We start from the raw sequence: 26,365 nt of genomic DNA on the forward strand, positions 1-26,365 counted from the left end.
CCATTTCATTTGCTTTTCATGAACACAGTCCAAGGTTTATTTCCAACAATTTTACTTTCTACCTCCCTATTATTTTCTATTTTCTCTCCTCCTACCCCTATCAAATCAACCCCATTTATTTTGGAAGTACTGAAAATAACAAAAACATTTGTTAAATTGAGCTATCTTTTTCATTCATTCAATAACTATTTATTGAGTCTATGGGCTTTATTTTAGGAACATGCCTTGCTCCATGCCCTTGAAAGAGAACAACTTCCAACCTTCTGAAAAGTACCTCACAGAAACTTGAGTTCAAAGAAATGACCAAAATTCTCTTTGCTACGACTGCTATTTACTAAGAAGGCACTCATAGGAAAAATCACTAATGCTGACAAATACGTTCTTTTCCTTCCAACAAATAGTAAAGCAACATTATAAAAATACTAAAAGTAACTCTTTATTAAATAGACATACAAATATATAACTTCACATTTAAAGGTTTTTTCTTTTTTTTTCTTTTTAAAAGAATTACTGCATGAGAAGAAACTAAGATCGATGAGGCGATGGTTTCTGTAAACAATCCCCTGGAACTTAGTCATCTATTTGGGAACAAAATACATCACATAAGTCATGAGTTAGAGAGATTCATTTCTTTGCTCAGGAAAAGGTGGTCCCTTTCTTTCTTTCTTGTAGAAGTCTCTAATGAAATAAATGCAACATTGACTACTAAGTTGGTATAGTCTGTACAGACGCCTAACCTGCAGTAGCATCCCTGTCAATCCAGCCAACAGCTCCGCATGTAATTATCCCCAGAAAGAAGGCTGAAAAGTAATAAAAGAATGGGCGCGGATCTTGGGCCTCTCTCCCCCTCTCCTGTCGTTTCCATCTGGCCTTTTTCAGTGTTTTTCTTTATGACCTGGAGCCACGTGCAGGGGCAGGTTTTCAGAAGCAGGATGATGATGTAGATGGCTTTGGCTATCATTAGAAGAAAAAATTATGACACTCAAAACATTTTCATTATGGTCCTCTGGCCCTCTCACTTGGCATTAACTCAAAATGGCATTTTGAGTTAACTCACTTAATTTCATTTGTTATCATCATTTTTGGACTATGTATCTACTTCCATTCATTACTAAATAACATACCCTGAGATCCTGGTTTCATATAAACACCAAAAAAAATGTGTAATCATGGGTATGCAGTAAGAAAAAAGATTCTCAAGAAAATGATAACAATTGTCACAAAATACTTCCACAAAACAGGCATTTCCAAAGCAGAAAAAAATTATGACAATTTTAAATTAATATCTTGCCAAATTCAAATTTTCTTTTATTATTAATTTTAACGTTCATGGACCCAAGAATAAAGCAGCTTCAGGCCAATTTCATCTTGGTCTTTCAATTGAAAGACAACTCTCGAACCAACTAAATGCCTGAATTCTTGTGTCCAGTGTGTTAGGGAAGAATCACTTCTATCTCTACCTTGGTGGATCTGACCAAACAAGTCACGTGACCAGCCCAGGAACCCATCTACTATCTCTTCAGGAATTTTTAAGTTCCAGCGGTTTTCTGATAAATGGCATGAAGACAATACAGAAAACACTGTACTTGTTATGACATCAAATATTCTTTTCCCCCATTACCTACCAGGGTTTGGCGTCTAATCAAAAACTTAAGGGAATTACAACGAACTTATTTCTCATTAGATAATAACCAAATAAATGCCAAACTAGGCGACGCGATCACAAACTCATGTCTCTGAAGAATGGATGCACCAACGCTTCCGGGGCAGTTATTCTCGTAGCGGGGTTGAGATCTAAGAGTCTGTCGAGCAGGTCGTACGCTTCATCGGGGACGTGATCCCAGCCTTTCAAACTGGCTGGGGGCTCGTTCCTCGCAGTCTCTGAGACGTCTCGGTCGTGCTCCGCACCGAGAGGGACCTGCACTTTCTGCTCAGTCCTCAGTGACTGAGCTGCTTCCTGAGCTCGCTCCTCCTGCTCTTCAGCAGCCAGTCCGGGAGTGCCGCGGAGCCGCTCACAAAGAGTTCTGAGGTTTTGCGCAGGGACTTCTTTGCTGCACAATATCGATTTACCTAAAAAAAAAAAAAAAAAAAAAAAAAAACCCACCACCTCTGATTATCTGGAGATGACCACAGCGTCACACTCTTCAGGACGCTCATAGAGGAAACAAATACTGAGTTAGGTTCAAAGAAGTGCACGGTAATGGGGCTGGGCCCCTGCTCTCGGGGGCAGGTGGCATTTGACTCACTAATGGTGTAACCAGAGGCAAGTCTTTCCGGCTCCTACAAACCGGAAACGATCCCTTGGGAAGTATTCCACAGGGTGGTTGTGGGGATCAAGTGAGACAATGTACAGACACCTTAAAGAATGTCACAAATGTCTAATCATTATTATTATCATGTGGAACTGGAAGGCAAAATCACAGAAAGTACCAATTAGGAGCTGGAAGGACCTCAGAGGACACTTGGTACGATGCCCTCGCTTACAGAGGGAGACAAAGGTCCAGAAGACAGTGGCTGGCCAAGAGGACCCACATGGTGTCAACTGGACTGCAGAGCCTGAGCTCTGGAGCTGATACCAGAGACCTCTGCTCATAGCGGGCTGGGGAGGCCCTGGGGCCATCTACCCCAAGAGCCACCCTCATTGGCCACCAGTGACTCTTACACACAACAAAGGAGGGCTCCTGTTCTTATCTTTCAGTAAAAATGAAGGGCGATGGATACACATGATGTTGCCACACACGCCAGGCCGGCCCAGCATTGCCATTTTTACATAGGAAGGGCAGCATTGCTATTTACAGCCAGCGGGCCTTGCCTGCCAGCCGCCCTCCATTTTGGACACACTCTCCTGCCTCCCAGCCATTCCGTGGTCAGCGTTCTGCCACTGGCTTAACTACAATGTAATTTCAAACAGATACAGGAGATCCAAGACAATAACCAGGAGGCTGGCTTTATTTCTACAAAGCCTATTTATATAACCCAAGCAAATAAAAAGACAGACTTTATCATAAATATCGATTTGAAGGCTCACTAAGTCCTATTTGGATTAGAGTACCAAGAATAATTTTTGGTTCTGACTACCAAAATGCAAATAAGCCATGCTTTAGTGCAGAGTACTATTTATAAGTTATCTTATACAGAACAAGTTATTTCCAAAAATATTTCTGTTGCAATAAAATTCTGTTCATCACTGTAGTTAGAAGATTCTACATTTTGAGTTGTTGAAGAAAAATAAATATATATTCTACATTCACTTCATAAACAACTGATCTTACAAAAACAGTAGTTATGTATTTTCAAAAAAAAGTTAATCTTAGATGCTGTATTTTCACAGCTCTTCATTTTATTCTGAACTGGAAATTAAGATTTTACATGAAATCATATAGAACGTTTTATAGAATATGGCACATGCTAGATTTTTAAGAATTGTGTACTAATTTATTATTAGATAACTTAAATCTTCTTACCAAAAGTTTTAGCAGCCTGGATCGTTTCCCTGGACCCACGAATTGTCATAATCTGAGCCAAAGCAGTCAAATCATCACTTGCTTTATAAAATGGATATCGTCCACTAAGCAAAGAGAGGAATATCACACCTGCAGACCACATGTCAATTGCTGCAAACCAAAATGAAACTTAAGATCACTCCTATGATTTTGTTATCTGAATCCTAAACTTAAACTATAATGGTTACTCTTTAGATGAATAATTTCATGTAAACACTTGGTTCCAATGCAATATTCCATTAGAAAATGATGAGCAAATATTTAAAGAAAATCTAGGAGGATTCTGAGAGTTCAAGCTGTATAGCTAAAGCAGGAAAACAACAAATCATAGAGTAGACTCACACCCCCAGGAAAGGCCCTAAGTGGCTTTTATTTTCCCAATGGCACCCACACGTTTGATATTTAGCAGTCTGTGGTATTCCAAAAAAAGATTTACAACCAAATAATTATTACTAGGAGACAGTGTTATTAACAATGGGGGGGAGGGGGGAGGTTGTGTCTTTTTTAATAACAGAAAGAATTTTGTTTCTATTACAAAAAAAAAAAAAAAAAAAAAGTAAATATTTTCTATATGGCCAGAATATGCTGTAAAAAGGAGTGATTATATTCTATCTTAATCCTTCTGGTTTCGGTTCCATGTATTTCTAACAAATTTCATATATATCTTCTAATATGTTAAATTGCCATTACCCAAATGACACCATATTTGATTGGAAATAGCTTCTGCCACTGTAATTTACAGACCCAGAGTCAGAAAGATCCCCAGAGGCCATCATGGTCAGCCAAGGTCACCCACTTCTCCACAGCCACATAGGAAGTAAGAGAGGTGGGATTGGAATCTGGAACTTCAGAGCTTTAGACAGCCCCTCACAGTCAGTGAAATCAAATGTAGTCTGTCTGCTTTTTAATCTGGATGGCAGTATGACCACCTTGGGCTCTGGACCAAAGGGACCCCAATGGCTTCCTATTTGTCTGGGTATTTGGCTCTCTTTAAAACTCAAAGTTAGCGACGCCTTCAAAAATATTTTCAGTGTTTATCCAATCAGATCATTTCGTCTGTTATTTGCAAAATGTCATGACTTTGGGGTAGCCATATGGGACAGTAGATAGAACCCCAGGCACAGAGTCAGGAAGATCAGAGTTCAAATCCAACCTCAGACATTTCTGACTGTGCCTCTGGGTTCAGTCACTTACCCCTGTTTGCCTCAGTTTTCCCTCCTGTAAAAGGGGATAAGGGCAACCCCCCAACCCCGTAGCACTGCTGTGAATCAAAGGAGACATTTCTAAAGGGCTCAGCACAGTGCCTGGCACACTGCAAGTATCATATAAATGTTTAGAACACACAAACACCATCACCAGCACAGTGGCTTTTGAATAGATCAGCTACGAGTCTTCTGAGTAACCGGCTCTAAGGCAAAGACTGGCAGGCTGGGAGTAAGCAGGATCCAAGAAGCCAAGAGGTGACAATGGGCTTCTTGAATTCTGGCTTTGTTGGTCAGAGGGCTCAGAGTCTTCCTAGTTGAGCAACCCTGGGAGAGCCAGTGACCCTGGGCGAGCCACCAGCCCATCTCAGTTGAGGCCAGCCGCCAGACCCTCTCAGGGGTCCCCTGGACCTCTAAATCTAACATCACAGAATCTCAATGGGCATCACTGATGGCAGGAAGTGGAGACAAAAGACATGCATTGAAAGTCCAGCACTGATGCCAACTGACTGACCTTGGCCCAGTCTTTATGTTTCCTTTTCAAAAAATGGGGGTTATACTTGAACTTGACTTGAAAAATCAATGTATGAAGGGTTTTCTGAACCTTAAAACAATATATAAATACAAACCATTCACTTATTTACCTCTATTTTACTGGAGAAAACAAAACTATTTCTTCTAAAGCCCAAATGGAACACTTCATTACAAAGCATATTATTAAAATTATAGCAAGGTATGCAACAAAACAAAATGAATCAGTGTCAAACCTGAATAAGGTTCAAAAACTACCAATAAGAAGAAAATCTGAATGTCAAATTAGTCTCTAAACCAAAATTTCATTTGATTTGAATTCTGGCTACAAATGTATTAGCTTTGTAACGGGAGAGTGAACTTCTCATTGCAATCAATTTGTCAACAATATATTCTGTGAATTCTAATACAATGATGAAGAAAATGTTATATTAAGTGCACAATACTTTTTCTTCAAGGATAATTTATGTTAACAGAACTACTTACATAACTTACTAAAAAGCAAAAAAGGCTAAATCCTTGACCACAAAATGATCCTGGTAGAAAAAGAAGAATCCAAGGAGATGGTAACAAGTGTGCTGAACAAGTGTCTGATTTACAATGTTACACACCTGTGGTTTGATTGGGGCACTTGGTCAGGACCTCCGGGGCTCTGAATCCAGGCGTACCAGCTCGGGGGGCAACTTGCTGCCGTCTGGTGATAGAAAAAAAAGACACATTTCCAAATTAAGACTTTTGTAGTCCCAACTCCCAGTCTTCTATTACTGAGTAATCCATTTTCTAAGACTTGGTTCTCTTTTTGGAAGTATCTCAGATACTCAGGCAGGCAGATGTACTTGTTAGTGTGGGAGGAAAAACTAACAGGTTATGTGAAATGTTTAAAAAACTCATTAAGATAAACACCACAAATTTATAATTTTTGGTGATCTGACCTAAACCAAGTCAGTAAAATCAGCAAACAAATATTCTAATTCAACATAGTAAGTAAGACAGCTGGGGAAATGTTAGTCTAGAAAACAAATTTAAGGAATTCTAGTTCAAGCCCCATTGTAGTCCACAAAGAATTAATTGACCAACCTATTGTTCAATGATTTGCTCTAAAATTCTGAAGCATTTCTAATATGTATTATACCATTTTGTATCTATAATTGGTTTTATATGATTCATGGATAGTTTCTATTTTCCCTTTTTCTTGTGTACACAAGTTTCATGGGGTAGAAGTTATAACTTAATTACCATAGGATCTCTTCCTTCTGCCCTGGACATAGTAGGCAATTAAGAAATATTTGCTGAATATTTAATAGTATTTGCTGAAATCTGCAAATTGAAATATTTGCTATTTTTTGTAGTATCATTTGTACTGATTTAAATCAAAACAATCAATTCCTATCATCCAATTTGCAGACTATTCATACTTTTTACTTCTCTTTCCTTTGCTGCTAGCTTCCTGCTTTCTGGCCTATTTATTATCATTCTACTGGAAAATGGGTAGAAAAAAATAAAAATAATATGAGATTCAACTTATTCCATTTGGTTTCCTATAAAATTCAAATAAATTCTATAAGTATAGATTAAAATTATCTATTCTTACTCTGGACTCCATTTCAAGAAAGAGAGCTTTGCTATTTTTGGTAAAACAAAATATATAGGAAAAAAATATATATAAATACAACAGCATTATGGATTTTCAATAAATATTTTTGGAAAAGCTGAAATGATTTGTTTTCATAGACCTCACACAAGAGAAAGAAAAGATCCACTTTCAGTTTAATTTAATAAATGTTGGTTATAATGCCTACAAGATTCTTTTCAGTATGCTAAGGACTCAAAACCAACAATAAAATAGTCTCTGCTCTCAGAGAACTTATATTCTACTGTGAAAATACAATATATGCAAATAATAACAAAAAGCAATGTAAAGGAGAGAATATTTCTATTAAGTGGAGCAGATTTAAGAAATACTTAGGGAGGAATTGGTACCTGCGCTGAAGATTAAAAGAAGCCAGGAATTCTGAGAGGTAAAGCTGAGGAGGTATGGGGCATGGCCTATGCTAATGTATGTAAGTTAAAAGATGAAATATCAAGTTCAGAGGAGAGCTAGGAAAGTAGCGTTTATAAAAGAAAGTAGTAATGTCTGGAAATAAGAATAACTAATGAGTAGTCCACATATGCTTCCCTTCCTACTATCCTCAGGATGTTGGGGAAACAAACAGAAAAAGAAAGCCTACAGCACATTGGATGGACCTGCCATTGCAGCATGTGAATAAGAGTCATATATGATGGAGAGGGAGGAATGGACTGCAATTAGCACTGTCAAAGCAAATCCCCACACAGATGAGATCCCTGTATCATGGTCATATGGAGCTATTATGTGCAGGGTAGTATAAGTAGAGATTCTTTAAGCAATTTTTTTATCTAATAAAGGCGAATAAGACATGTATTTCTATAATTATTTCCAAAAGACAAAGCATGAACCCATAGGATTTTAGAGATGAGAAGGACCTTAGACATTATCAAAACATTTTATAGTAAAGAAAATTGTTGGGAGAGACCTTGTATGTATGTATGCCATAAAAGAGATATAAAATGCTTTCAGAGTTCAAAAATATGTTCATTCATTTCTAGTTAGGCCAATCTAAATGAAGGATGAGACATCTTAAGGGATATATGGAATTGAGAAGCAGAAATGAAAATGAAGAAAGAAAATTCTAAATGTCCAAACAGTCTACAAATTAATGCTACTAACATGACTACTCACAAAGGTTGGAAAACTGAAGGTGTGTTTGAGTAGTGGCAAAGTAAACCAATTTAGTTAGAACACAGAAAATTAGATTGGGCTCAGATAATAGAGTCAGAGTATGAATATTTTTGTTAGGCAATATGAAACCACTGGTGGTTTTTCAATAGGAGAGTAACAGAATTAAAGGGGGATCTTAGAAAGATCATAATTTAATTATACCAGAAAACATGGGACATGACCAGTCTCCAAGAAATCACAAATGAGGACTAATGCAGGAAATTGAGTAATATACTGATATTTACAGGAGGATATAATTAAAGAGGTCATATATGACGGACACATCTGCATGGGCTGTAATGTTCACTGGAGGGAGGACTATTTATGTCAATTAGATCAGAGAGCCAATGGAAAAAGTCAAGACTGGAAGGTAGGAATCCCATTATTATAATTGTCGGTAATTCTAACTTACATTTACATAGCACTTTCAAGTTTAGAAAATATTTTCTTAACAATAACTTGAGAGGCAAATAGGAAACTCCTGTGAAAGTCCATAAAAAAGGAATAAAAGCCTGCTTGAGGGTCATGGCAGGTAAGAGAGAGAGAGGGAAGAACTGAGCCCCCAATGAGATCAGCTGGTCAGAGAGAACTAAGATAACACCCCAATCGATCAAGTCTGCTATCATCTACCTACAGGGCTCTAGCCCCTGGTTCTGAATTGACCGGGTATTTTACAAACACTCTGAACCCCAGTGACCCTCACTCACCCTGCTAGCTCCAAAGCTGCCCATTCTCAGGCCTCCTCCCCGGCCTCTCAGCAGTTTGTAGCGCTGCTGATCATTCCTTCCTTTGGCCTGTCATTACAAGGCTTTTTCCTGGTTCTTCTCTCATGCTTCTGACTGCCCATTTTTAGCCCCCTTTTTTTCCAGGTCCATTTTCAGCCAGTTCTTCATTAATCTCCTACTCGCCAAATATGAGTTCAAGGTTCTGTCCTGATCCCTAGCAGTTGTCCAGCTTACACCAGAAAGCCCGTAGGACAGTCACGGTGAACACAAAGAAATGCATGCTGACTGAAAGGAACTCATTACTTTTCAAGGTAACTCATTTTTCTTGGCTGGGAACCTTATGTTAAAGTCTAAGATGCTTAATTAAGTGTCAAGCTGCATTTATGTGTTATGGGAAAAAACTGTAGTGAGATATTAGGCTAACAATAAGGCATCTGCTAATTTGCAAATGTCAGTATATCCCTTCTGGGGTGGATCTGTTCTTCTGAAAATGCCCAGTGCTAATCAGAAGGACTGGAAACAGATTAGTCAACTAGGCATAAGCATGAGCACAGAGCCAAGGGAATTTCACAACCTGAAACTGTCGACACTTTCTCACTTGATGATCTCATCAGCATCCATGGGTTTAATTATCATCCCAATGCAGCTGGACTCCCATACCCAAATATCTAGTGTAAATGTATCTCCTAACTTCAATCATGTTGGACATTTCCCACTAGATATCTCATCAATACTAGACACTTATTTTCCTCCTGAGACCTTCTTCAGCTAAAGTCGCTGATTTAAGTCTGGTCCTTATGGCTTTCACAATTTAGCTCCAGTCTCTTTTCCAAATTTATTTGATCTTGATCCTCTCTACATTTGTGATGTAGCCAAAATGGACATCTCATCTCCCTCCAAAGCATTCGACAAGTCCCTTCCCCTGGAAGGCTTTCCTCTAGAACTGTTCCTCCTTCACTACTCAGTTCAGAAGTGCCCTTCTCTAGAATGTCTTCCATCATCTTTCCTGCTGCTAGGTGTAGGGCACTATCCCTGTTCAATAACCAATTATGTTCTTTTAAAAAATGTACATTACCCTAGGGGAGGGGGTGGGGGGAAGGAGGGGAAAAGTTGGAACAAAAGGTTTTGCAAGGATCAATGTTGAAAAATTACCCATGCATATGTTTTGTAAATAAAAATCTATAATAATTTAAAAAAATAAAAATAAAAATGTACATTCTTGTTGCAACTCTCCTCTCCAATGTAATAGAATCTTGTAAAGAATATTCTCACTGACCTGGAGCTATAAGGCAGAGGGTTCAAAGTGACCCCAACCAGTTCAAGTTTAATTGGGAAATGTTTAACAAAATTAAGTAAATCAATACTCAGCAGGAAGGAATCCCTTTCCATTTGAGTTTGACACCACTGAGGTAAGAAACATAAGAAAACTTTCAGTCCCAGGCCCGCATTTACAGATATGGAAACAGAGGCCTAAAGAGCAACTGACTATGCAAGATATAGCTCCAAATTCAGTGTGTGCCTAACGAATTTCTTCATCCCCTACCAGCCTTCCCTCACCTGGTACTATCAGCAAAGGCTGTATCCCTCTCCAGGTCTTTCTCGTACCAGCATCTGTGGGGTCTAGTTCCTGCCCCTGTGAATATGCTCAGGAGACTTTCCTCATGCCCGGCCCACTTTTCTTCTCCACCTCTAGCAGCCAAAGGGCCACCTGCCACATGAGACATTCCTTGGGCCTCTTGGCTTAAAGTGCTCTCGCTCACCTCACATTTTCTTAAGGACATATCCTTTGGACTTTCACTACCCACTCTTCTTCCACTTCATGGGAATCTTATCCTGTCCCATTCTTTCTACCAGGAATTTTAAGATTTTGGAGTCGTTAAAGATTAGATGGCAATTTATTTCCAAGTAACTCCATATTTTCAAATAACTACTCTGAAAGTCACTTTTTCCTCCTCCCTGGTTCACAGAAGAACTCAGTTCTTCAGAGCAGCATCACCTGGTTTTAGTTATTCTATGTGAGGGGAAGGGACAGAAATGAAAGAGCAAGGCAGAAAATCATTATGTCAGCAAGTCAACTGTGAACTTCTATGGTTCCAAAAAAGCCATATTCTCCTTTCAAACTATTTGCATATAACAGCAAAAAATGTTTTCCTAATAGCATACGCATGTGAAATGAACACCATATGAAAACGGTCCGTCTTTGTCTTGCAAGGAATAGCTCTGCTGCTTGGGCAGGCCTGGAGTAGCCTGAGACCTCAGGGCTTGCCCCGCTGCTGAGCTCCTTCGGACAATCTCTAACCTCTGGGATGGTGAGGTTACCTTGAAAGGCAAATACTGCAAACTTGATCTGTTGCATAACAGTCACAGGTCAGGTTAGCTGGGCAAGTGCTGGCAGTTTTTCTCGTTATGCTGCTGGTCACAGTTTTTGTAGAAACAACCTTCTTTTTTGTTGCTAACTTTCGAGAAGTAATATCCATTGGTTTAGGCTGTTTTATGAGCTGTGAAGAAAAGGTACATTGTTTTCTAGTTTGGGGATTTTCTAAGTATTAGCAAAAGTACTGGTGGCAAAACACAACTTCTAAAGTCACAAAGTGGTCACCAGGTTATGACAACAGGTTACAATGCTTACGTTAGTCTGATAAAGGTTTTCAAATCTTTCAGTTATGTAAAATCCAGTTTAGATAATGACATATTATTAGAATCATACTTTCAACTACCATGTTGGGTTACATGGGCAAAGTGCCACTCATATTTTCTTGGAGGCCTCTGTAATGCTGGTAGAAGAGCATAAGAAAGGCAATATTCTCGTGTCTAACTCCATTTCAGAACCACAGACTGCACAAAGAGAGTGGATCACTAATTTGCAAATGGTACTGAAGTTAATATCTAGAATTAGAAGTTTAGGCCAATTTTCAAAAATATAACATTTACAACTAGAATAGTTTCCATTTTTAAAATGCTATTTTCCCTGCTCTGTTACCAAATTTCAAGCAGACCACCTGAAAATGTAACCAGAAAAAAAAAAAAAAAGATTATTAATCAATCAGGTATTTAATTAGTGCCAAATATAAATATGGTCAATGTTAAGAAAGCAGTCTCACTTTAACTGTAGCAACAGTTAATCATCTAATCATTTGAACCACTTCATGAGTAAAATGCAAGAGGAATTTGAGAAACCAGCAATTTGGACCAAATTTTCAAAGCAGCCATCTCTGGGGCACAATGAAATTCTTTTTTTTCCCCCACAATTACTGATATTAGGTTCTAAATCCTAAACTGTTTGTTGTGTGACTTATTGTTCAGCATTACTTACTTTCGCGGCAGGGCTCTCATGTGAAATAGAGCTTTGTATATTGAAATTTCTTTCTCCCAAAACAGAGCGCTGGACAGAAAGGCCTACAGATCCCTCCTACAATACCAACAAAAACAAGGACAATAAGGATTATATCTGTAATACTTTCTGCCAGCTTTCCTCTGCTATAGTTTTGAAAGATTTACGGGACAAACAAAAACAGCTGCAAGCAAGTCATTTTGAGTCACCAAAATACTTCTCTGAAAGAATAGTCTGGACAGAGCTATTAACCCCTGACAAAGAACAACCCAGCTCCCCTGTGGACCCAAAGAAAGCCTAAGGTCCTCTGCGTGGATGTGACACTTTGCTGTGCAGCTAAAATGGAGATAGACACTGGAGAAACGTTCTTTTCTACATTAGCCAATGCTGTTTCCTCTTTTAAAAGAATCCTTACCTGATTATTTTTTAGGCAAGCAGTAAAAAAATTAAGCATTTTCTCTTTCATACAGAAAACATGTGACTGTGATTGTGACCAGAATGTAGTTTATAAACCTGGGAGCTAAATCTCAAATGCCATAAAATAATAAAACTAATTCACTACAAATCTTATCAAAATACTGTCAGATGAAGACACATACCAAATGCAAAATAATCACCAAGTATTGTTTCAGTGTTATATCCCCCCCTGTTGGATGAAAAAAAAAATACACTTTACAAACAGTACAATATCAAAAACAAACAAAAAGGGGTAGAACCTTTCCATCTTTTCCTTGTTTAGTCTGAATTTGTGCGTGTGAGTAGGGCCTTTTAACAGCTGTTTGAGTGGATGACTGAGATAGCGCTTTTGGTGCTGGGACACTCACTGAAACCTTGTTTGCCATGACTATGTGAGCTTTATTTTGTGAGCAACTTTCCTGTTGGGCTTCTGATTGGACCAGTTTGAGAAGCTCTACTTTTGTGTCACGGGTTCCTTGGGCCAAGCCAAAGTCTACCAAGGCATACCTATGAAACAGAATTGGGCAGATAGGTTAGCTTTGATACTGCTCAAACATGGAAATGTCAGCAATAATATGATCTAGTTTATGTTCAAACCATATTCATAAAGAATCAAGTCATACTTCCTTTCCTAAAAAAAAGGATACATTTTCCCTAGCATTATCACTTAAGACTTCTATCATAAACCACAGAAACCTTTGTTAAAATGGGTCTTAGTAGCATACTCTTCATCACCCATCTCAACTTCAAAGTTGGAAATGAAAGTAAGAAGGGAGGGATTCTACCTAGTATTGTGACCCTTCCATTTTCTGATGCTATCAGCAGGAACATAGGGTTTCTACTTGCTACTATACCATAATATTTCCACATTAGCAAGCTTAAAAAAAAAAAAAAAAAAAAAAAAAAAAAAAAAAAAAAAAAAAAAAAAAGCAGTCTAAAATTACACAAAAAGCTAAATTTGATTCTGAACAAAATAGAATGACAGAAAAAAAAAATCAAAAGTGTGCAAAAATCACAATGAGAAATATTCTAGCCTTGCTGTCATAAATAATGTTATGATAATCACATCATTTATCATGACACAAAAACATGTGCAGATTGTAACATACTTTTATACCCGGCCAAAGTCAGCATTAATAAAATAAACAAAAAATAAGCCCCAAGCTGAAATTCTTGCCAATATAATAATGCATTATTTACCATTAACAGTTTTGAACACTGGAACTGTTTCTTCTTAAATGTTTTTTTATTTCTTTGAGGATAATGAGTAATTTCCTTTATGATACAAACTGTTTCATTGTGACAACTTTCTTGTTTTCAACAAACATTTTCAAAGGCAACATGTCTCCATAACTGCTATGGACTTTCTTTTATTTAGAAGGTCAGAGTCCACATGGTGGGACATCTTGTTAAACATCTCTGTATTATCTAGTCACTTTACACTTACTTTTTAAGACGCCTATTGTATAAGAAGTTGCTGGGCTTGACATCTCGATGGACAATTCCAAATTGATGAATGCGTCTCAAAGCTTTGAAAAGATTAAACATATATTCTCGAACTTCTTGAAAGGAAAGAGAATTCAAAATTTCCTGAAAAACATGTTTTAAGAAATATAATTAAATTATTATTCTCCATTTAAAATCAAATTGTTTAAACATAAACCAGAAGACTCACCAAAAAGGACTCATGTTCCAGATATGGCATTGCAATAACTACATGATCATTTTTTCTAAAGCAATACTTCACTCCCATGACATTATCTTGCCCCCTAGAGGAAAGATACACAAAGAAAAATCAGAATACTCTATTAATCTGTTGAATGTTTGAAAATGGAATTTCTTAAAGCATAAATTGTGTTTAAAGACTAATCTGAAATAGTAAGCACAATGAATTAGTTATTGCAAAATTAGCCGACATTCATATTTTATTAATAAAGGTATGGCCAAGGTTGGGATTTAATGGAAACATTACCCTCTAAAAATGAAGGTGACATGTCCATGTCATTCTTAACAAGTCATTTACCTTATTCATTACTTTGTTCTCACTTTGCTTTTTCCACTTCAGCTCTCCAATTTCCATTCTGAAGTGGCAGTTAATGGTACACCATAGGGCCTAGACCTGTGCTTTCCCTGTATAGGTTTCCTAATGAGGAAATGCCTTCTCCTAAGGCAGGGCAATGCTTTTTTTGTGATGAATTTCAAGGCTCAGCAACTTGCTCAAAGAAGCAGGGGGAGACATACCTTGCAAGTCATAACATCACATTTACATGACAGTCCAAGTTAGCCCACATTTGAATCTAGATCTTTCTCACCAAAGGCCAGTTCTCTGAGCCCCAAAGTTTCTCATAGTCAGTCATAATAACATAAAGATAAATCTTTTTCTTTTGGAAAAAACTATGAAAGCTAACGTAGCTACTGAAAATAAATTATAAAATCCAAATACTTGTATTTAAGCCTTTCAAATTAAGTGTCGCATTGTAAAGCCTAAATTCCCATGGTTTGTTTGTTCACCATGTATCCAGCACTGGGACAGACATGCTGGAGATTGAGAAAGGAGCACCAGTCTTAGAGAACGTCCCACCTAGTGGGGATAGAAGCCATGTGAAGACACAGTAAAGGCTGAGGGATCAGCGCAGACACGCTAGGAGGCACCTGGTCACTCTCAGCACACCTGCTTTTGGAAAGTGACAGAAACGAAGCCAGAATGTGGAGGTTAAGGAGGGAAAAGATACAGAGGAAACAGAGGTAGTCACAACCAGAAAAACTAACTCCACTAAACCACCAAGAGGATATAGAAATAGTCCCTGGCCTCCCAGAGCTCACAGTCTGATGGGAGAGGCGCCTGTCAGGGACAGAGGGTCACTCGGAGGGGACAGAGCTGACAGCGTCCTCAAGGACTTGGAGAACCACCTTAAGGAGAAAGCCGTGCTCTGCTGGTCCCAGAGGGCAGCCCTCGAAGTGCTCAGGGGAAGGAGAAGCTGGCTAATAACAAAATCCTACCAGAAAAGGCAGGAGGCCGCCTCTGGAGCTCGGCTGACAACGGGTCAAGGAAGCTGTGGGAGAGAATCCTCTGCAGAGGGGCCCAATGACCCAACTCTGAAGGCCTCGAGGGAAAGTTTCAGAGAGAAGAGGGAACTGGAACCGAGCTGCAATGGAGAGCAGGAAAGATGGAGAGAGACAGGAGTCTTTGCTGTTTGTTTGTTTTTGTTTTTTTAAAAGATGTAGACATGGAAGGTAAAAAGAGGGAAGATACTGAACCAAAGGTTCACTACATGGGAACAATGGGACCCAAGGTTAGACTGGGATCAGAATGCAGACAGATGGGAATGGCCAGCTGAAAAAGGCAGACTTCCAGCCAGGAAACACCCAAGTGAAAACATACAACGGCTATGTTAAATGGGTATAAAGTGAAGAGGGCTGGGGATATAGTGAAACTAAAAAGAAAGAAAGGAGGAAGAACAAGGATCTTGGTTGTAAACCAAATGCACAAAGAAGAGAGGAGATTCAAAGATGACTTCAAGAATAATAGTATAGCAAATGAAAGAAAACTCAGGAAAGGATCCCAATTGTAGGAGAAAAGATTTCAAATTCAGTGTCAGATATGGTGAGTTTAAGGTGTTCGGAAATCTCATGGAAATATCCACTAAACAGTTGGGATATACCGGGTGAGAAATCAGGGCTGAAGACACAGATTTACACAGTTTTAACACTTACATTATGAAGATTAAGGTATCTTTGGGAAAACCTAGATAGAGCCAGGTTGTGCCTTGATGGACATCTTTTATTCAAAGGGCAGGAAAAATGGGAAAACTAAGACACTGCCCCATCGAAGCCCTGGGAAGAAGCACCATAAGGATCTGGGGATTAACAGTGTCAAATGAAGCAGAGGTGCCAGAGATTGGTGGCCGTGGCCAAAAAACTCCTCTAGATGTGACTTTTGAGAAGGTCAGTGCAGTGGTAAGGATGAAAGCCAGGACACACAAGGAAGAAACAGAAGGAGGGCATCTAAGTCACTGATTCAGAAAGCAAACATCAGGACCCAACAAATATGATTTAAAGATGGCAGATCCATGCAAGTTTGAAAGGTTGAGGGGAGACACGAAAGGAAGGAGAGAGGATCAGGTAAAGAAGGAGGTAGCAGGCAGCCGCTTCCTCTGGCAAAGACGAAGCTGAGAACATCTGCTAGAAGGAAGAACTTAGAATGACCATTTCATCCTTTTAAAATAATGGATCAAGTTAGTAATTCTAGTTTTAGGAAAACAAGGTCAGTGACCATAAAGCTATGTTTGACTCTCTTAGAATGGGCCCAAATTGAGATCTATCAGGAAAACTACAAAAGCCAAGGAGCCAACCTGGACACCAAGAGATCAGCTCCAAGGATGGAGGATCTTGGAGGATGTCACACAATCATGGCCAGGTTCTTGGTCAAACTTGTTGCAACCTGCTCAAAGATCTTTTATAAATTAAGTTAATGAATATGGAAATTTCTTAGAAGTGCGCACATTTAACCTATATTGGATTGCTTGCTGTCTATGGGAGGGGTGGAGGGGAGGAAGAAAAATTTAGAACACAAGATTTTGCAAAGGTAAACAGTGAAAACTATCTTTGCACCTATTTGAAAAATAAAAAGCTATTAAAATCTCTTCCTTTCCCTTCCCCCCATAAATAAATAAATGAATAACTAACAGTTCATGTAACCTAAGGACATTCTAAATTACCCACCCAGCCACAGTAAGACACTGGAGTTCAGCGGCAATTCTTATAGGATGACTTGTAGGAATTAAGTGCTTCAAAGCAATTTTTTCTTCAGGTCCCCTTTTTAACTGTGCAGTAGCCAAGTAAACAGAGCTGAAAGTACCTGTAAACAGTTGAAAAATCTTTAATATCTGGTCTTTGCAAGTATAACAAAACCCTACTAAAATGATAAATTGCAAAAAAAACTGTTTTAAGTACACAAAATTATCACAAACTATCTGTTTTTAAAGTTTCATTTTATCAGTAATAAGCCTATCAACAGATTACAATAATACAATAAATGTGATAAAAATTAAAATATGGCATGTTTCCATTACAAATAAATTCTTCCTGCTCTCACAATGCTTGAGTGTGCTATAAATTCCCATAAACTTTTGCAAATGTGTATGACTAAGTTTACAACAATTATTTCCAGAGTTAACACCAATATTTCACCTTAATTATTTAATTTTGTTTGATAAATGAGGATATTTAGGTTTTCTCCTAAAGACAACCACACAAGTTTAATAGCAAAACTCAGAATGAAACCTTTAAAAATCTAATCCTTTAAATAGACTTTTCTATCTTAACACCGAGAAATTATTAGGAATAGATTTATTTATAAACAATTATCATGCTATCATGTTCTAATCCAATAGTCCTACCACCTTAGCCCCCTATTGCTTTTCATTTATGGGATGAGTCTGTTTATGAGTTTTTATTCCTTATCAGTCCATTTCTAATATACCTTTTATTTTCTTACATCTTTTCAAATCTGTTTTCCAGACTGATTCACGGTCCATCCCCCTTCCCTGTAAATTTATTTCCTGATTCATTCAGCATCTTTTAAGTTAATAACTAACACTTTCCTATTGTTACTATACAAACTTGATTAGATATCATTTGCTTGAACATATTATTCTGCCTTTCAACATACAGGACATGATTTAATATGATAAAAAATAACTTAAAATTCTATGGCAATTACATATTTAAATATTAAACAGACTTGTATATTTTGAATTAAAAGAGAGTGTTCATTAAAGCACACTGACAGGATATATATATATGAATTCAGTTTCATGGATTAAAAGCTTAAAAGTCAGCTAGTAGTCTTAAGTAAAAATTCAAATGAGTGACAATAAAAACCTTTTACTATGTCAGAGTTAGAAACAAAATTAATTTTCTTAACATTTAAAAAGGGAATTTCTTCAACAACAACAAAAATGGGTACTAGAAAAATAACCATCAGAAACAATATAGGAATAATACTTTTATTTTTTTTTTAAAAATTCAAAATCAGTCCCAGATTTACCTTCTCCAATTTTGTCCTCAATCTTAAACACACTAACGAGCTGTGGTACTGCTTCATATAGTTTCTCAATATCCTTTTCAACCCCTGTTGAGGAAATAAACATTTGAAAGCATTTATAGTCACACTCAATTAACCAAAGGAGATTTACTACATATTTCCTGAAGTTAAAGAAGCCAGTGAAATGAATCATAAACTCAAGCACTTGGATATACAAACAAAAAACAGTTTACAAAACTAACAGGAAATTATATAAATTTATGTTTACCAAAATGTAACTTAGATATGCAGACTGTAGAAGTTTTATACAAAATTTACAGTTTTAAAATTACACAACTTTAATTTTAACTACTTTTTGATCATATACACATAACACTACCATTATTTTGGATCTAGAACAAATAAATTCAAGTCAGCAACAAACAAAAACATTTTTTATTCTTATCACTAGATGGCATGACAAGGACATAATATATTCTTGGAAAACTGATTTTTTTTTTTCCCTGAAATGTATGAGTTCTTCTAGATACAGAAAAGATTCACATTTAAGGTATTCCCAATGGATACCTTCAATGGGTACCACTAATGCTCAGAAGAAACTTAAAAATTTTCCCAAGCAATGTACACAATAAAAACTGCTAAGTTGGTCTTAAAGAAATTTAAGACCTTTACACTAATCACAACATAATGAAAAATTTTTAGCAGGAGTAAAGAAAGATTGTCATGGAAAGACATTTTTAAACCTTAGATAATATCTAACCTAGGAATTAGAAAGCTTTTTAAGTTGTCATGAAAAGTTCTAGCTTGGAACAATGGTAACAAGAGCATGCATCATATTTTTAAAACACTCTTGACCATTCTCCAGGCACAATTTTAGAAAGTTTTAATAGAGTAGCTGATAAGAGTAGCCAAAGGGGGATTCAAGGACAAGAAAATGTATCGTGGAAGAAAAAGAAACAGAAATTCAGGCAATACTAACAAACCAGGGTCTTTACAGATCACAAAACTAAAGGGATTTATGTGCTAAGATCTAGTATATGATCATTCCTTGTGCTAACATTCAGACCTAGAATTGAAAGGTATACTCTGCCATTTTATGTGATTCTAGAAACAATAAACTCAGATCCTAAATAGGAAATACCTGAAGGAAAAATCTTAAACAAGCACTGACATGCCAGTATTACAACTGGTAGGATTCAATCCAACAAAATATATCAAGTATTTATTATGCTCAAGGCATTGTGCCCAGAAGAGGGAAGAAATACAGTCTTTAAACTAGAGAAACTCTTAATCTGACAGGGAGAATATAATAGTTAAACAAATAATGAGGATACAGGGTAGAATGGATATGGGTGAAGAGAGATTCAGCCAAAGTGCCCTAGTAAAAATCATTTTACTAGGCAAAGTTACTAGAGCTCCTAACGCAAGACAGAAAATTCACTCTAGAAGTATCTTGAAGACTTGATAGGTAGGATGGGAACCATGACTATATGGTCCTATAAGGTTACCTTTTTTATTCAAAAAGAAGAGGATAGTGAGAAAGTTGGGATAAGGAGAGAAATCAAGTAGCACTGTACATTAAAAAGATATGTATTCATAAAAGAAAACCTAGGAATCCAAGGGGAAAACTTAGTGGAAAGAAACAAAATAGAAACAGAAATGGATGTGATCTTGTTGTCAAATAATTACTCTGGACCACCTGAAGTGAGAGTAAACAGAATGGAAGTTTAGGAAGTATTTTAAGTGTGGCACAAAGCTTGGACAACACCAGCAGGAACTTTAATCACCTGGACATTTGTTGGAGCTTAAGACATAAAGCCTGGAGCCAGGAAAACCGGGGTCAGATCCTGCCTCAAGCCACTCAGTAGTTGAGTGACCCTAGAATAAGTACCTGACTTCTGTCTGCCTCAGTTTCCTTATCTGTAACATGAAGAAAATAATAGCGCCCAGGCCTGCCAGGGTTTACATTGTAAAAAGTATGTCAAAGCACTATACAAATGTTAGCTAATTTTTCTCTACCTGTGCCTGGCATATAATATGCACTTAGTAAGTGCTAGTTGATTTTGTCAAAAATAGAGAAGTTAATATTTTCTTGGACAGTCTGAATGATTATTTCATCTTTTGAAAAAAGAGGAAAAATTCTGGTTCTAGATTTGATTCTAAGCAATAAGGAAGAATGTTGGACTAAAATAAAAAAAGAAATCTTAGAAACAAAAGATCTCTCTCCCCTTATAATTTGTATGAGGAAAGCTAGGAAGTATGGCATGCACTCTAGATTTTGGAAAAGCAGTTTTCAAAGGGTTCAGAGAAAAGAAAATTAGGCTGTCAAGCCCCAAAATTCCACAGGGGAAGTCAACCTATGTGGGGTAGAAAGGGATTAAGAATGCAATTCTGAAGACCAACAATCACAATGACAGGAACGGGTATATTTATCCAAAAAGAATGGCACAAATGGATAGGAAACTCACTGACCAACTTCAATTTTTAGAAGACATATAACAAAGATGGAAGCAAGATAACTGAGGATGAGCATTTAAAAGCCTAGAAACATCCTATAAATGTTGTCAACATCATTTTGCTGTAACATTAACATAGCAAAATAGTGTTAAAACCCAGAGGAGCTGAGTCTAGCAAAGAATGCTAAGGATAACAAGGGTATTTGTTTTTTTGTTTTTTTTTTTAAAGCTATATTAGGGATGAGAAGAGGCTAAAAGAAAAGTAATGGATAAAGCTGCTCTTTGGAGTGAGATCCCAAAAGACAGAATACATAAGAAAACTAAGAGCACTGGTTGTCCTTGAGTTTAAAGCACAGGGCCCAGAGAAGCGACACTGAGCGGCACCGGGCCTGGGGAGGCCCACCTAGAAGCCAGGGCTCAGGGCTGACCACTAAGGTTTGGAGACACCAGGAAGCTAGATGGAATCCAGACAAGGGTGACCAGGATCGCTCCATGAGAAGGCATATTCTATGTCATCTGGGCAAAAGGCGAAAAGAATCCCTAAGGAGTGGGGGCTCTGAAAGAGAGGGGAATAGTGACCAGCCCCCCCCTCCCGGTCCCCAGTATTCTGAGAGACGCCTAAAAGGGCCCTAAAGACTGAATGCCCTGAACCACAACGATGCAGGGGTCATGACTCCAGAAGGAGGAGGTAAAGGGGAAGATCATTGCAAGGGCTTGGGGGAGACCAAGCAGGGCCAGCCATGCTACTCAAAAAAAGCTTGGCAGTGGCTGGGACTAATCCAGCTGGAGGGGTGAGTAAATCAAAAAAGTAACTCTTATAAATCTAGGGATCTTCAAAAAGGATGTACAAGTAACTTCACTAATGACAAGCAGTGACTCATGAAAAAAATATAGATTTTCCAAAATGATTATAAGAATAATTAGAAGAAATAAAGCAAAATATTTAAAAAATGAAAATGCTAGAGGAAAAATTTGGAAGCAGAATAAAATATCTTAGAGAAAATGGTAAACTTTATTTAAGTAAGAGATTTCTACTAACTAGAACATACTAAACACAAATCACTGACTCCAGGAGACAAAACAAAATAAAATATTAAAACAAAAACAGAAAAATAAAAGAAAATGTCAATTTTTTGATATAAAAAATAACTGAGTTGGCAAATAGTTCAAGGAATCAATGAATCCCTTCAAAAACATGACTTAAAAAAAAGCTTAGACACTGTATTTTAAGAAATTCTATGAAAACTGTCCAGATCTATTAGCACCAGAGGGCAAAGGAAAGCAAAATCTACTAATCATCTCCTGAAAGGAATACCAAAAGGAAAGTCCCAGGAATGCCACATCAAAGAAACAATCACTGTAAGCATCTGGAAAGAAACAATTTAGGTGTCAAAAAATCAGTCAGGATCATGCAAGACTTGGCAGAGAAATTACAATCCATAACAACAACAATAATAACAGTTAACATTTAAATAGTGCTTACTATGGGCCAGACATTGTATTTTGTTATAATTATTTGACCCTCACAACAACCATGGGAGGGTGAGTGCTACTGTTACCCCCATTTTATAGATGAGAAAACTGAAACAGATAAAAATTTAAGTGCCTTGTCCAGGTCACCCAGGAATAGTGTCTGAGGCTGTTTCTGCACTCAAGTTTTTCTGAGTCCATGTCAAGCTACCATCTACTGCATCAACCCAACACAAAGAAGTTCAGAAAGATGCGCAGACAAGTAGATAGTTCTGAAAGTAATGTGTGGAAGAGGAATTATTATATACTTAAAAAAAAAGTGGTATGAACTAGAATATATAATTCTTCCGTTTCACATATAACCCTCTTTCTGTATTTTGCTATTTATATAAAAATATTTTTTGAGTATTTAACAAGTTCATTAGAAAAAAAAACAACAACAACTACACTAAAAGAAGAATTCGATCACAATGGGAGAGAATGATTAGACCAGATCCATAGTCTTAAACTCTGCTCTGAGGGAGGTTTTATATCAAAATCAACTGGGACTTTCTAGGTAAGAATAAGAGCTAATCATTTTTAAAAGAGGAGACTTGACAACCTGGAAGGGGTGTTTTAGGAACATCTAAAGAGTTGCTTGTGCCAAGTGGTTCAAGTTAGACCTGTTAAAAAGCCACCGCGATAAATGAAAGAACCAGAACTGGACTGGTGAAGCGCATGACGGAAAACAGCATGATCAAGAAAGGAGGCTGAAGAAATGCTGTGACCTGTGAACTAGATCGGGTTCTTCTGCTGGCAATCCCCTTCTCTTAAGACCTTCTTAAGTGGCCCAGACACGTAGATGTATAAAAGAGGTACGCAAATCAAGCACTTCCTGATGAGAAACTGTAACTGATGACTCCGTGTGGGGTGACAACCACCGCTGAACAAGGCAACAGGTTGAACTAGGAAACAATGCCGGACCCCGAAGATCTAGGGCTGAAGGGGAGCCCCGGGCATAAGGCCGGCCAGCTAGGAGAGGTTCACCCGAGGGTGTAAAGCCCCTTTTTGTCTCACGGACCAAATGCCCTATGAGAAAGGAGGTTCTCCCGTTCTTTTTGTAGGCAGTTACGCCTTAGAAATAAAGAGACAGCGCATGAGCCTGGCTTCCATAAAGAAATAGGTGACCGTCAATTACCGGGAAATGGCCGATGCTATAATGGTCTGCGGGCTAACAAGACCTTGCAGCTAGCCAGGCCTTCTGGGTCCTCATTCACAAGCCTAACTGATGCCGCGTTCTGCCACAGAACCGCAGCGGGGCCCGCGGGCCTGGTTCCAGAACACCGCACCGCCGGCTCCCCCCCCCGGCCCCCCGGGGCCCCCCCCCCCCCCCCAGGCTTTGCTCTCCATCCCGGGGCACCCCTCCCCACCCCCCGGGGGGCCTCGGCCTTACCCGTCAGTCTGCAGTTCTGCTCGTACTTTCGCAAGGAGCCATCGGTCGGCACGGGGTCGTGCAAGGGGGACAGGGGTTGGTGCTCCTCCAGCTGCGCCTCCAACGACGCCTCCATCCCACGCCGCCTAGAGGACCATGTCCGGGGGTGGTGACCTGAGGGGGAGGGGCCGCGTTAGGGCTGGAGCCGCTCCGGACCGGGGGCGCCCCAGGGCCCTCTCCAGCTTTGCTTCCGTGGAATGGCAGAACCCGAGCGACAAAAGGCCTTCGTTTTCTAAGGTCGGGGGAGACTAGGAAATTCGCATGCCTCTGTGAATGTCCCCCAGGTGCCTTTGTGCGTAAGGGGACTGTCGGGCAGGATGGGTCTGCGCTCACAACTCGTCTCAACTTTACAGACGGGGAAACTGAGGCCGGGAGTTTTCTCGAGGAAGTGTCACTTTACAAATGAGGAAACTGAGGCCCGAAGCGAGGAAGCGTCTTGCCCGAGACACGCGGTGAATAAGGGGCAGAGGCCTGAATCTGTCCCTTCTGAACGTCCCGGGGGTCAGCGGTCTAGGGTTCCCCCGTGGGGTGGGGTCCGCAAGGAACAGAAAGGGGAAAGGAATGAATGAGCCGCCGGGTCCAGGCCCGCCCGCGCGCAGGCGCCGGCGCATGCGCACACACGCAGGGCGCCGGTCTCCCCGAATTCCCCACGCCGGCCGCTTCCAGCGCGCAAGCGCGTAACTTTCCCGCCCGAGGGCTGAGGATGGCGGACGGAGGCGGGAGGGAAAAGCGGGGGGCGGGAGGTGACCACCCTCCCCAGAGCGCGCACCCCCACTCTAAACCCTCCCCTGGCCCAGGTCCCCTCCGCGCTTCCAGCCACGGGCCACCCCCCGACTCACCCCCACTCTCGCTCGGAGGCCGTGCAAGTTCCCCCGCCGGGTCCCGGGATTCCCGTCCGCCCGGTTCCAAGCGCTCCTTCGCAAGCCGGCGGGCGAAACGCGCCTGCGCGGCTCCTTCCCGCCTCGCCGCTGGCCGAGCCGGACCCCAGCCGCGCGTGCGCCTTGGCGCTCCCTGCCGGGAGGGGACTCGAGGGCCGCTTCCGGATGTTGGGAGGGCGCTGGGGAGCCGCGGAGGGTGGCGGGAAGGAGCCGGGGCGGCGCGGAGCTGCAGGGCCCGTGCTCGCGAAGCCCTCGGACCCTCTTTTAGCCATGAATGATCCCAGAAAATAATGATCCTTATCAAGCAGTTTGGAAGGGCTGCAAGCTGGGCCAGCGGGAGAGTCCCTTAACCTCGGTAAGACCTCAGCTTCTTTATCCGTGAGATGGGGGAGATAACCAACTGCTCCGCACGCCAAGCCTTTCTCCGAGACTGAACCGAGGAGCGGATTGTTAAGGAAGGCTTCCGTTCCAATAAGCCGGGCCCGAGAAGTCCTGGGTTCAAATCCTCCCCCTTCCGGGGCCAGTCCCTGAAATCCTCAAAGTTCCAGTCAATTACCCAAGACCAGAAATTACTGAGAAGTCAGAAATGCGCACATATAGGGGCGGTTTCCACCGCCTTCACTTTCCAGTTTCTACGCCGGTAAAATCAGAGGCCCAGAGGAAAATAAATCGCTCCACTCCAGGCCTTCTATGAGTTGCCTATTTCCCCGTCTTTCCTCTGATGATAAAGGAAAGAAGGCTCCTGAAAACTGGGAGCTTTAATGCGATTCTGAACCACTTCTGGGAGCGTCGAGCAGGGAGTCAGGAAGACTCCCCGATGCAAATCTGGCCTCAGATGCATTAGGTGAGTGACCCTGGGCAAGTCACTGTACCCTGTCTGCCTCAGTTTCCTCTTCTGTAAAATGGGCCGGAGAAGGAGATGGCCAACCGCTCCAGTATCTCTGCCAAGACGACCCCAAAGGAGTCACAACAAGATAATAATGCAATGGAAGCTCAAGAAAAATAAAAAATATTTTCTGTTTCCTGAAGCCTTTTAGCACTCTGAGAAAGCCAGACCCTAGTGGTTTCCCTGCTCACCCATCCACCCATCCAAATCCAGGGAGCAGAGTGCTAAAGAGATGTTTAATTCAAACATGGTTCTGTCTAGGGGCCAATCAACTAATCAACATAAGTAATAAACATCTATCAGAAGAGAGAGAAAAAATGTTTGTAAATATTGTATACATAAAGTCCTACATAAATGTTATTTACTGCCACAAGTATTAAGTACCTACTGTGTGCCCAGTTCTGTGCTAAATACTAAGGGGCTACAAAAACAAAAATAGTTTTTGCCATCAGGGAGTTTATATTCTGTGGAAGGAAATAAGATATTCACGTGTAAGATAATACAAATCACTCAGTTAACAAAGGTAGGAGCTAGACTCTGAAGGCAAGAAAGCTGGTGTTCAAATCCAGCCTCAGACATTTGTTAGATGTGAGACTCTGAGTAAGTCACTTCA

The 26,365-nt window shown here is 39.7% G+C and overlaps 1 protein-coding gene across 3 annotated transcripts; it reads right to left on the reverse strand.

Annotated features, from left to right (window-relative positions):
• Positions 1–418: 418 nt before the first annotated feature.
• Positions 419–24,908, reverse strand: CDC7 (cell division cycle 7). Of its 3 annotated transcripts, none has more exons than XM_012547536.1 (12): positions 24,828–24,908; positions 23,950–24,102; positions 18,595–18,678; positions 17,268–17,403; positions 14,221–14,314; positions 13,993–14,135; positions 12,914–13,052; positions 12,072–12,167; positions 11,078–11,256; positions 5,848–5,930; positions 3,465–3,614; positions 419–2,070 (listed from the first exon to the last, which is right to left on the reverse strand). In XM_012547536.1, exons 2-12 carry the CDS (start codon positions 24,062–24,064, stop codon positions 1,721–1,723), a joined length of 1,569 nt encoding a protein of 522 aa, XP_012402990.1. In that variant the 5' UTR covers positions 24,065–24,102; positions 24,828–24,908; the 3' UTR covers positions 419–1,720. The 3 variants fall into 3 exon arrangements, with proteins under 3 accessions (XP_012402990.1, XP_003767266.1, XP_023357395.1); XM_003767218.2 differs by having other exon boundaries at positions 12,806–13,052; XM_023501627.1 differs by lacking the exon at positions 12,072–12,167 and having other exon boundaries at positions 12,806–13,052.
• Between the last annotated feature and the right edge of the window lie 1,457 nt (positions 24,909–26,365).

Source organism: Sarcophilus harrisii, chromosome 4, assembly GCF_902635505.1.
Source record: "Sarcophilus harrisii chromosome 4, mSarHar1.11, whole genome shotgun sequence".
Taxonomy (NCBI): domain Eukaryota; kingdom Metazoa; phylum Chordata; class Mammalia; order Dasyuromorphia; family Dasyuridae; genus Sarcophilus; species Sarcophilus harrisii.

Excerpts from the sequence above, each read along its gene's own strand:
- CDC7 (XM_003767218.2), bottom strand. The coding sequence starts at position 24,064 with ATGGAGGCGTCGTTGGAGGCGCAGCTGGAGGAGCACCAACCCCTGTCC. Across the intron at positions 13,053-13,992 it reads TACAATAGGCGTCTTAAAAA|GTATGCCTTGGTAGACTTTG; the intron begins GTAAGTGTAAAG and ends TCTGTTTCATAG. Across the intron at positions 11,257-12,071 it reads ATGAGAGCCCTGCCGCGAAA|CTCATAAAACAGCCTAAACC; the intron begins GTAAGTAATGCT and ends TTTTCTTCACAG.